The sequence below is a fragment of the Leptopilina heterotoma genome, unplaced genomic scaffold (genome assembly GCF_015476425.1).
Source record: "Leptopilina heterotoma isolate Lh14 unplaced genomic scaffold, ASM1547642v1 Lhet_353, whole genome shotgun sequence".
Taxonomy (NCBI): Eukaryota; Metazoa; Arthropoda; class Insecta; order Hymenoptera; family Figitidae; genus Leptopilina; species Leptopilina heterotoma.
In genome coordinates this window covers 104576-116632 of record NW_025111035.1, presented here as the reverse complement: position 1 = coordinate 116632, position 12057 = coordinate 104576, and the positions used below count along the sequence as shown (strand labels likewise).

The window sequence follows — 12057 nt, the reverse complement described above, 5'->3', positions numbered from 1 at the left end:
CCGTCTGTACTAGCATTTCAAAAACATTAGGCTTTTTACACTTCTTTGGAAAATTAAAACATTTTGAATTAAAATTTGATAACTTTTAAAATAAAACATGTTTTTTAACATAAATTTCAAAAGAATTTCTATGATAAAATCATTTTTTTAAATAAATTTTCAAGTAAAAACCTTTTCAACATTTACTTATTCAAAAATACCCGCCATGAAAGTACATTTTCCGACCGTGAAAATTCATCGAGCCGATTGCTTGACCAATCCACCGGAGGTATAGAAGCACCTTTATTATTTTTATAATAAAATAAAAAATTTAAGTGTTTTTATTCCTCCGGTGTATATTCATAGACAAAATTCTCTTGACTGCAAAATAAGAACAAAGATAAAGGTGCATTTATACGACTATTAGTAGAAAAAGAATTTACCGAGAAAGTCAAAATCGACTTCAGACAGATAAAATAATAAGAACAAAGATAAAGGTGCATTTATACGACTATCGGTAGAAAAAAAATTTACCGAAAAAGTCAAAATCGACTTCAGGCAGATTAGGATAGAAAAGGACGCATATATATATATATATATATATATATATAACATTGAGTTCGCGAAACAGTTGTGCTTAGGCCTTCATATGGATGGTCCCTAAGGCTATGTCCACAATGGGCTTTTTTTATATCCTCAAAGTGCCATTCCATGTATGTATGTAGACGTGAAGACGTCAAAGCGTAAAACGGAAAACGTTTAACCAATAAGTTGGTCCATATAAATTTATTTTTGCAGAAAAAAGATATAAGGCCAACGCATAATGAATAAATTATAAAATATAAAAATTATAAAATTACTTGCAAAAAGCCTTTTTTACATATCAATTCAAAAGTTCCGCCATGAAACACAATTACTACAATGTGTTAGAGAAGGACGGACACATATGCTCTAGTTTTCTCTAACTCACACTTCCGTTTACAATTCCAATTAAGAATTTACTTTTTATTGGCATTTGTTATTTTGTTTTTATCCTGAAGGTAGCATTTTCCTGGAAAATTACAGTTGACAAATTCAGTTGTCTCGTGCGTATAAATCGCTGTTTTTTTACTATTGTCTTGTCCGCTTCTTTAAATTCGCCTTCTAGCGCACTCTGTTTTAAGTCTCTTTATCAAATTTCTACCTTACCCTCAAACTTTACCGAAGAAAACATATTGTGTCTATCTATTTTTACATTAATGATTGTTGCAAATATCGAAATATGGCGGAATCTTGTTTTTGCGTTTATTAGTCTATAAAAAGATAAACTATCGTTAAATTACTGAAAATCTTCAAAGCGCTGGCAGTTCTTGAGTTGAAAAATGTATTAGTTTCATTTCACATGTGAATTCTTTAGTTAATCTTTTAATTGGATATGCTCGCAAAAACTTGTCAAGTGATTTTTCAACGTGTAGATTTTTAATAAAACTTTTTTGTAGGTCCTTCGAAAACTCAATTTTAATTAAAATACAGATGAGAATTTCTGTAAAACAAGAATAAGTTACATCACGATGATATTGATGGATTTGGAGAGGTTAATGATATTATAAGTGATAAGTGTTTTGGTAAGGTTATTTTTACGAGACAATGTTTTTGAATAATACTGAAATACTTTATCTCGTGTTCCTGTGAACGGATCACGGCAAAATGTATTGTAAAATACATTCAACCAATTAGTCAATAGTTAAAGTATAAAATAAAACGAAGAATACAATGACTAGTAACGAGTTTGACTCTGAGTTCTTTGAGCGGAAACTTCTTGCATTGAAAGACTCGCAGGATTCAATTCAGAGTCTTTCAGCTTGGTGCCTTGAAAGAAGGCAACATCATAAAAAAATTGTGGCCACATGGTTGCAGGTTCTAAAAAAGGGTAAGTCATTTATATTTCTACTTTCCATGTTGACCATTTTTTATTATTAAAGCAAATGCCGCAGTGATACTTTAAGTATCTGTGGAAACGGATAATAATAAACGAATAAAAAAATTACTGATTCAATTTTACTTTTGCATTGACTATAGTTTAAATAACATTTTAAATTACTAATTTTATCTTTATTGAAACAAAATGATTCTCGTGGAGTCGAATTTACTATTCATTTTGTGTAAAACAACTTATTTTATTAATACAGTGAAACATCACATTCGTAGTTATTAGGAATAAAAAAATACATTGTAGTTACTAGAAAAAAAAATACACGCATTTCGTTGTCACGACACAATATTTATTTATCAGACTTGAAAGTAACTAAGATAGTAAAAATTATTAACTGACATTTTATTTTTTTATCTGTGTCGTGGTGCCTAGCGACCGGGATATTTGGAAAAACCGGTAACTTAATTCGACCGGAAAATTGCCGGGATAAAAATATTTTTCACTCATTCTGTATAGAAAAAAGAGTATTATTTGATGTTTTTTTTTTATATATAAACAAATTTTTGAGCAATGAATTTTCAAAATTTTTGATTTTTTAAAATTGGACCTATTTTCAAATGGTCTATAACTCTAAAACAATTGAGTTTAGAAAAATTTCGACAGGAGAAAAGTTTGTTTTTCCGTCGACCTTTGAATAATGTTAACAGAAAGAAATTTCCATTCATTTTTATTAACCCTCCGTTATGACACACTGGGTCATTTTGACCTTGATTAAGAATAAATTCAAATTTAGTGAATAAAAAATGTATACATTAAAGTAGCTAAAGTAACGCTAAAATTTTTTTTTTAAATCGATAGTTATTTAACAATAATATCTAAAAATTTCAAATTAATTTAACTTAATTAATTTTTATTTTTTATTTATTCAAAAAAATTATCTTATAAAATGAAACAAAGTTTTTGTTCTTTTAAAGTATTTCAAATAGTAATTGAATAAAATTATTTAAACTGCTTGTTTATATAAAAACTTAATAAAAACGAGTGCACATGAAATCACGAGAAATATTTATAATATCCCCCCCCCCCTGCTAAAGAAAACAGAATTTTTTTTACAAAAATTGTGATTATAAAATAGAAATTATGCCAAGTACTTGTTTATTTTAAAAATTATGGAATTTTGTTAAAAATTGTGATTAAAAAATAGAAAGTATGCAAATATTTTTTACATATTTCTAAAAGAGACTGGAACTTTTGTTAAACATTGTGACAGAGTTATATATTGCAATTTTATTACCTTTTTTATAAAAAATAAATTTGAGTATTTTGCACAAAAATTGTTATTATAGAATAGAAATTATGTAATTTTTTTCATTTATTTAAAAAAAAATTATAATTTCGTTAAAAATCGTGAAATAGAAATAATGGAACTTTGTTTCCAAAAGAACTTAAAATTTTCTAAAAAAAAAATATGATATGTATATAAAGAGTTTTTTCTTATAAAACAACTTGCTTTTACTTATAAAAATAAAAAAAAAATGCTTACAAAAAAACTAACTTGAGACTGCGAATAGAATGAATGAGAGAATGAGAGAAGTTTATTCTTTAAATTTCTATACATTACTAATTTGTATAAACTAATGTTTATAACAATTAAATTAAATATTTAAAAACTTTTATTTAAATTTAATGATACTATGTAAAATTGAAAGAATAATTAGTAATTTTACTTAAAAAGATCGGCTAAAATGTTATCAAATGATGGATGATAAAGTTTGGGTCAAATTGACCCAGTGTGTCAATGGAAGGTTAAAATTGTATTAATTAAAATTATTATTAATGATTAAAAAAATTAATTCTTGAATAATTTGGGTTATGGTCCGTGAATTTGTCGAAAATTTGAAAATTACAATTCGCTAGACACTCTGCTGTAATCATGGAAGATTTTTTTTAAATTCATCGGATTCACTTGGAACTCGTTACTCGAGAGTTTTCGGGGTCGCTGATTACGAATATAAAGTTTGATTTGCAAAATTTAAAATGGCTGATCCAATATTGACTTACAGGGAAAGATATTTTATTTCAAAATTTAATGAAGAAATTATTAAGCCTGGGTTATTCGATGTCTGCTGCAAAATATTAATAGTGTCACTAGCAAATTGTCACAGTGAAAAGAGCAGAACATCTTAGCTTACTATTACATTTTTTTGAAGTTTTTGAATGCGAACGCAAATTGAAACCTAATGGAGAAGCATAGAAATGATTTATAGAAACTAAATCTAATTAGAATTCTTCTTAAATATCACAGGAAACATATTTGACATCTACATTATGATCTGCTTGTTATCAATAAAATTCTGTTTTTAGAAATAACTAATGTTATTTCTTTATTTTGAAATTACAGTAAAAGTGGAACATCGACTGACACTTTTCTACTTGGCCAACGATGTTATTCAATATTCGAAACGAAAAAACTTTGAATTTGTTGAATCATGGGGTACAACCTTGCAACGAGCGACAACAATGGTTCGTGATGAGAAAGTGAAACATCGCATTTTACGAATATTCAAAATTTGGGATCAGCGTCAAGTCTACGATGAAGAATTTCTCACCGACTTGTCTGGTCTCATCCAGGCAGCGCCAAAAAAGAAAGCAGAACCGCAGCCAGTTGTTCCCGAAGAGTTTCAAGCGGCTTTGCTCATTTCAACAATGCGATCTTGTTCCACTTTGGAACAAGCCACTGACGCCAGACTACGCGATTTAAGAGAAAGTAATGTAGATATTGACAACGCTGAGGAACTTTGTGCTTCTCTGAAGGATCGAAGGCACGTCGAGGATGCAGAGAAGGAAGTTGAAGTTGCTGTGAGGAATGTTGAAAATTATGTGCGCGCTCTTGAAGCTGAAATCAGGGAACGAACACAGGTTCTGGAATTGCTTGAGCAAGCTGATCAGTTTTACGAAACTCAACGAGGGGAAGTCAAGATTGTTACCAACGTATGTTATTTGCAATATTTTCAGATCATTTTATTCTTTTTTCTTCATTTGCTATCAGGAGAGTCTTAGTTTTGATTATTTTATCTTGCAGGCCTACAGAAACTTTGGAAGTAGAGTGAAGCATTTAAAGAAGAAGTTGGACGAACTTCTACCTATGTTAACTTCCCCGATACCATCGCCGGACATAAATGCACCGAGTCCAAGTCCAGACAGTGACATTGACCTGCCCGGAGAAGAACTTCAATTATCGAGTCAGAAATCTGCGATTATTGAAATTGCACCGCCCATTATGTATGGGTCCTATAATCCTGATTACGAACCATCTACCGCTGGCCTCTTAAATCAAACTGGAGACTTTACTCCCAATTTTTCTTCATTCATGGATGGGAACATGGACTTCGATATGGTATGTTTCTTTCATTTAATCTAATTCTTTTTAGGAATAAGTAAAAAACTTTGAATTTTTCAGCGAAACGTATTCAGCGAGAGTTCGATGACACCTAACGTAAGTCAACAGTATGATCCCATGAAGGTGAAGTGATTATTAAAATTTGTTTTAATTTTACTTGAAAACTTTTTCTTTCTAAATAGCACAGGGCCAAAAGTAAATTTTTTATTACTAAATGAACTATACTATTCAGACCAATCCTGCATGTATACTCTAAAGTTTTTAAAAACTGGAAAAAATTCCAACTTAAGTAATACACTGGAGCGTCAATTGAGTTATGCTTGGCGCTAGTGTCGTACGAGTTTAGAGTGCGTTCGGTGCCTTACTGTTTGCATTGATGAAACTGAAGTTACCAACGTTGATTCAACGATAAAATTAAACAAAAATTTCCTCTAAAAAGTTCAGGATACAATTTTTTTTGTTTATTTTTAACCGAAGTAAACCCTCCAAACCCTAAAGTAAAAAAAATGGTAAAAAATTGCTTTATAGAATAATAAGGGCCCCGTTTTATCGTCGCAGGTACTCAAGTTTTGCTAAAAATCAGTTTTTGACGTTCAAAAATTGTCTACCAATGATTTTGATTCAACAAAGTATAAATCTCATCTTAAATTAAGTTTTAAAAGCCCTGTGCAATTTATCTATTTTTGTGTATCTTTCTTTCTTAAAATATACGCAGAATATGCAGCAGCTCATTGTAAATATAATTTGATTAAATTTTGATCTGCAGACTAATCAAATTGAAGTAATAAATTCTTCTGGACGGGAAAAGAATGAAGATTTTAGTATATCTAGTTTCTTGAAGACAGTTCTCCCAACAGCTGAAGGGCCAATGGATGCTGGCGACATACCTGGATTGGGCGATGCTTTGGACTCAAGTCAAGGGGATATATCACATGGAGATTATAATATTAGTCACATTCCTGGAACACCAATAAATAAAAGATTAACGAACAATCTATCAAATGTAAATAATCATCACATGCTACATAGTACACCGATAGCAATGAGAACTCTGAGTGGAGAGTCTCATACATCTTCTCCTTATTCGAGTCAAAATAGTCAGAATAATATCTTAACTTTTGATGGCAATCTAAATTCTGCAAATCCATTGCCGCCGCCACCACTACCACCACCCATTTTTCTTGACGATGAAAATTGTTACAATAAATTACCTTCCAAGTTCCCAACGTGGACTTCTAATGAAGTTTCAAAAGAGCCGCCTAATTGGGACGAAAAAGGTGGGTTACCCTTATTTTTTTGTATTTGATTGCGTTTCTGAAAAAAACCTAACAGTTTTATAAATTTTTCCAAAGTCAAAAACAGTATGAATCCAACTTGGCAAGACGGCGAGGAAGGTGATGAAGAGAAGGAGAAAAATGCTTGGGGAGACACAAATAATAGAGGTTGGAATTTGCATTCTGATAATATTTGGGCGAGCAATGCACGAGATAATGATATTCTTTTGGAAACCCCAGAATCACCGCCTATTTACGAGAAAGCTGGATTTCGAGATCCTGTTGAATATAATGATTCTCAGCCGCAAGAGCCTCTTCTCAGTAGTGTCGGAGATGTTGATCACAGGTAAACGAAATACTCACTAGAGGCATTTTAAAGTATTCAATTTGTATAAAATTTTATTAACATGAAATTATTTTTTGTTGCTGTGTAGAGTCATACCTCTTCCAATGCTAGGTACACAATTACCTTATCGACTCATGAAAGGAGATGTAGATCATCGAAATCTTATCAGTTTAACTGGCAGCCCAGCTAATCAAAGTACTACCAATGACTCTTCACCTGTTTCTCATTCTCACAATACTCTATGGTCTAGTACTGATCAAGATTATCGGTAAGTTTACAACAATTTTTAAATATTAATTTAAATACAAATATTAGAGTCACGGTAGACTCAGAGACTCATTCCAAAGAAGTAAATTCAAAAATTAATGTTTATTCTTGAAAATATAAAATTTTTTAATCCTTTTTAGGCAAGTGCAAGCAGGAGATAATGTCGAAAGTGTGGATATGGAATTGTCAGATGATGAAAATGAAGTTAAGCAAAAAGGAAGAGGAGTGTTGGTAGATGTGCGAACACAAGACCGAAATATGCGGCCACCTCCTCCAGTTCCCGAAACCTCACATCACATGGACATGGACATGAGGATGATCCCTCTTCCAGGAGGTTGTGGTCCTCAGGATGTTCACAATATTCATCAAGCACCTCCGCCACCACCCCCTCCTCTTCCTTCTCAACAATTTCATCATAGGTCCGCAGATTTCCAACAAAATAACCCCATAGAATTTAGACAAAACGAAGGAAATTTCCAATCTGAGGGCCATCCTCCTTTTAATGCCATTAGAGAGGATTTTCCTTCAAATTTACAAAATTTTCCTTCAAATCGAGAAAATTTCACTTCACTTCAACAAAATTTTGGACCGAATACACAAAATTTCCCACCAAATGTACAAAATTTTTCACAAAATCTACTTAATTTTCATCAAGACTTTCACACTGGACACGATTTTGATTATCGTGATAATCAACACGAACGTTGGAATAAGGACGAATCGAACTCTCATGGGAGATTTTCACAATATGATCAACAAAGGGATAATTTGCATCGGAGTGATCGAGTCGATCGTGGCGGCGGTGGTCGTGGTCGAGGAAATCGTGGCAATAGAAGAGACAAATTTCCCGATGATCATAGTAAAAAGAATAGTCGTAGGCAACGATCTCATGATCATGTACAAATATCCTCACCTGTGGTGCTACAGAATAATAATCCAGTTTTGATAGAAACTACCAATGGTGAAACGAAAACCGGACAAAAAGAGTTCACTGAGAATCAGGAAGCAAGGAAACAGGATTTTAGTCTTCCGAACAATAGGCTTTCGGAAGAAAATCAGCAATCGGCTAACAGCGGCAACATTAATAGCAATGTTAAAAATAGTAATCAATCTACAGGATCTAAAAATAGTTCACTCATTGCTGCTGACTCTAAGGTTCGTATTGCATAATTATTCAAGAATTTACTTCCTATTTGTTAAAATTAATTAACTAAATTATTAATGTGTGTATCATTAACTCTTTAACATTCAATTATGGGGCACTTTTTTTCTGAAATTCTGGACAAAAATTTTAATTTATAACTATCGAAATTTTGTTACTTAGGGGTTTTTGGATCGTTGATTATGAATTCGAAGTCGAATAGGAATGGTTCTAGTAACAGTTTAGGACGAGTAAAAAATTTTCAGACTAACAATAACAATTGTTCGAAATCTGAAGATAAGGTTCGGTCAAAAAATAATTTTTCATCTTCTAACGATTATCGGTTGTAGTTACTTTTTGTGAATTGTGAATTAAATTAATTTTGATGACTCAGATATTAATTGGAATGGTTCTAGCAATAGTTTAGGACCAGTAAATAATTTTTCGACTAACAATTGTTCTTAAACTGAAGATAAAGTTCGATCAAAAAATAATTTTTCATCTTCTGCTGATTATCGGCTGTGGTTACTTTTTATGAATTGTGAATTAAATTAATTTTCATGGCCCGGATAATTATTGGAACTGTTCTAGTAATAGTTTAAGATCAGTAAAAAAAATTTTGACCATCAATTGTTAGTAAACAGAAGACAAAGTTTGGTCAAAAAATAATTTTCATCTTCTGCTGATTATTGGCTGTGGTTACTTTTTGTGAATTGTGAATTAAATTAATTTTGATGATCCAGATATTAATTGAAATTGTTCTAGCCATATTTTGGGACAAGTAATTATGTTTTTTTTAATTTAAAAAAATTTCTGGAATTTTGTCTGTGATTAAAGATTTTTAAGAAAATTTTATCTTAAAATTAAAAAATGTTTTTATCTCATTGCCATATAAAAATCTCTACGGAAGAAAATTTTTTTGTTTTTAATTCTTATTAAGTTTTTGGTATTTGGAAATTTAAAAAGAAATTTAGATCTAATACTGTGTTATTAGGCCAGAAATTTTTTTAATTTTTTACTGGAATTTTATAAGTATTGACCCTAAAACATGGAAACAGCCAGGAATTTATTATATATCATTTTGTGGTAACCTTGAATATAAAATAATGATTTTATCACTCGGTCATCTTTAATTATTGTATAAAACATGAAAAAACCGATTCGACTCGGAGTGATCGATTTTAGCATGTTTCATCTTTAGAGTGAATCAGAATACTTTTTAGGATCAGAAAAAGAGTTAAAATTTAGTCTGGAAATCAGGGAAATACAAAATTAAACTTTTGGGTCAATCCTGATAAAGTCCATAATAATGTTGCTAAAAATGTAAATATTTATACATGATTTTCCAGACTCCTGAACACAAAGGAAATGTGAAAGAAAGTGAAAAAAATAAAAGCGCAGGAAATTCAGAGACACCGAAGCAGCTTTCAGAACAGTTGGAAGCACTCATGAAATCATCAAAAAATTCACCTCAGCCTTCAAAAAGATCGTCGATTAATTTAGCGGATAGTCACAAGTCAGTAGAATCTACTTCAAAAAATTTCGTACAAGTGATAAATGGACCGTTGCTCTCGACACCCAATGGACCTCCGCTGGGTCCATCGATTCCTCAAGCTTCGCCTGTTCCACCTAGTTTAACTTGCCCTCTCGGTCCACCCTGCATTCCGGGCATACCTGAATTGCACCCAGTGGTTGTTTTCGACTATGAGACTCCCAACGCTTCGCCAATGTTCCGGCCTCGAATGCGGGGAGTGCCGCCGACTTCTCCGTTCGCTCCCTGGCGAGGAGGAATGCCTCCTCACCGTGGAAGGCCAGGATTCAGAGGAGGACCGCGTCTTCCTTGGCCAAATAACAGTCCTCGTGGCCCTACTGCCAACAGTTTTTCTCCTCGGAAGCGCGGAAGTAGTACGCAATTTAGAGGCGGAACTTTCAGAGGTCGAGGTCGTGGAAGTTGGTAATGAAAAAAACTGTGACTTGACTTTTTGAACGAAGTAAAACTTGGGAAAATACTGTTGAAAATCTCACGCTAGTCTTTTCCATACTGTGTATATATATATAAAACATTTTTTTCATGTTTGTCTTATCCCCATTATATACTTTCAGTTCACAAATCATGGAGATTTTGAGAGTAGTTGAAAAAATTTTAAATAAGTGCGTACAAATAAAATCATATGATCTGGAAGTGTTATTATTGTTCTAAATATTTCTTTTTCTCTACTGTTATATCCTTGTATCAAAATTGTATAAATTAATCCAAAAAATATTCTTTAAAAACATCAAAAAAGGATTAACACGATTCTCTCAAGATTTATCGTTTCTTGAATTTGAATATTGTGTTTTAACCATTTTTTTTAGTCTCGCATTCACTTTTCTTTCTACTCAGTGAATAAAAAAAAATATCGAAAAATTCACTTTCACTGGTTGAGTAGCGAAAATTTTCCACCCGAAAATACTTGAATTCGAATCTAACATTAGATTTTCAAAAACAAATTTGTCGATTAATTTAAACTTGTCTCGAGGGTTGAATACAAATCTGAACTCAAAATCAAAAAGTTTAAAAATATTCAAGTGACTCCAAAAACGAAATTCGTTAAATTTTGAAAAATCCGACACTTCAGATTCATATTCAATGACCTAGAAAATCAATTATAATAAACGAAGTTTATGTAGAACTGTTAAAATTTGTTAAATTAGTTTAAAAGATAAAAATGTCATTTTACTACGTTTCACACATTTTTTGTACTTAGATATTAAATTGACAATTAATTGGTTAAAAACACAAAACTAAAAACCTTCCACTTTTAGTTGAATACAAATTAAATCTGATATTAGTTTTCTGTTCCACTTTGTACTGTTCTTGTTTTTATTACATGAGTTTATTATCTTCAATCGTAACAGTAATTTTATTCAATTGAGCAGAAAACATTGCACAGTTTGGGGGACTCCCAAAACTCTTCAAAGTTGATTTCTTTTTCATTTTCGAGATTATTTTATACATGTATATATATTTTTTATTCTGACATTTAAAAGATTAAATGTCGAATCTTAAAATGTCAGATAAAAGAAATCTTCAAATTTATAATTATTAATAACTATAGCATCCGTATTTTGTAAAAACTGCTAAACTGAAATCGAAGAATTCATCGCGCTAGTCAGAAAAAACCGAAAGTCTAAGTTTCATTATAATTTCAATTTCTAAATTGAACTCTACTCTTAAAAATAGCTGGAACACTGTTTCGATTTATAAATATTATTAATAAATGCATTATTTAAGTAATAAATAAAAATACTTGAAAAATATTTTATTTTAGAAGACTAATTAAAAATCCGTCAAGATCTAGAAAATGTTTTCATTTTTAAATTGATTATTGATTATAGAGCATTATTTAAATAAGCCTAGTAAATTAGAGGTATATTAAAGGGATCATCCCGTGTCTTATCATTTTCTTTTTAAGAAGCATGAAAATAATTTGCACTGTTTTTATAAAATTTTAGAAAAATTGAAGGGTTGGAACTTACTAGATTTTTTTGCATAGAGGCTTTTGGGAAATCTGCTTACAGATACCTTGGATTCCGCAACACAAGGTTTTGTGGGGTTGGTATAAAAGGAAAAAAAATAATAAATAAATAAACATTTCAAGTTAAATAGCTGGCGACCTACTACCAGCCCCGACCCACTAAAACCCGTAACCTTCTTCTTTTGGAGCCCTTTACCCACTCTCGGAACTGTCGTAAGAC

The 12057-nt window shown here is 31.3% G+C and overlaps 1 protein-coding gene across 2 annotated transcripts; it reads left to right on the top strand.

Moving 5' to 3' along the window:
• The first annotated feature begins 1191 nt into the window (after nucleotides 1-1191).
• On the top strand, nucleotides 1192-10507 carry LOC122505321. Of its 2 annotated transcripts, XM_043616831.1 has the most exons (10): nucleotides 1192-1342; nucleotides 1458-1888; nucleotides 4293-4882; nucleotides 4974-5288; nucleotides 5352-5414; nucleotides 6058-6568; nucleotides 6644-6911; nucleotides 7000-7179; nucleotides 7319-8333; nucleotides 9669-10507. In XM_043616831.1, the coding sequence occupies exons 2-10, from the start codon at nucleotides 1732-1734 to the stop codon at nucleotides 10275-10277; spliced, it is 3708 nt and encodes a 1235-aa protein (XP_043472766.1). In that variant the 5' UTR covers nucleotides 1192-1342; nucleotides 1458-1731; the 3' UTR covers nucleotides 10278-10507. The 2 variants fall into 2 exon arrangements, with proteins under 2 accessions (XP_043472766.1, XP_043472767.1); XM_043616832.1 differs by having other exon boundaries at nucleotides 1213-1888; nucleotides 5352-5387.
• The last annotated feature ends 1550 nt before the right edge of the window (nucleotides 10508-12057 follow it).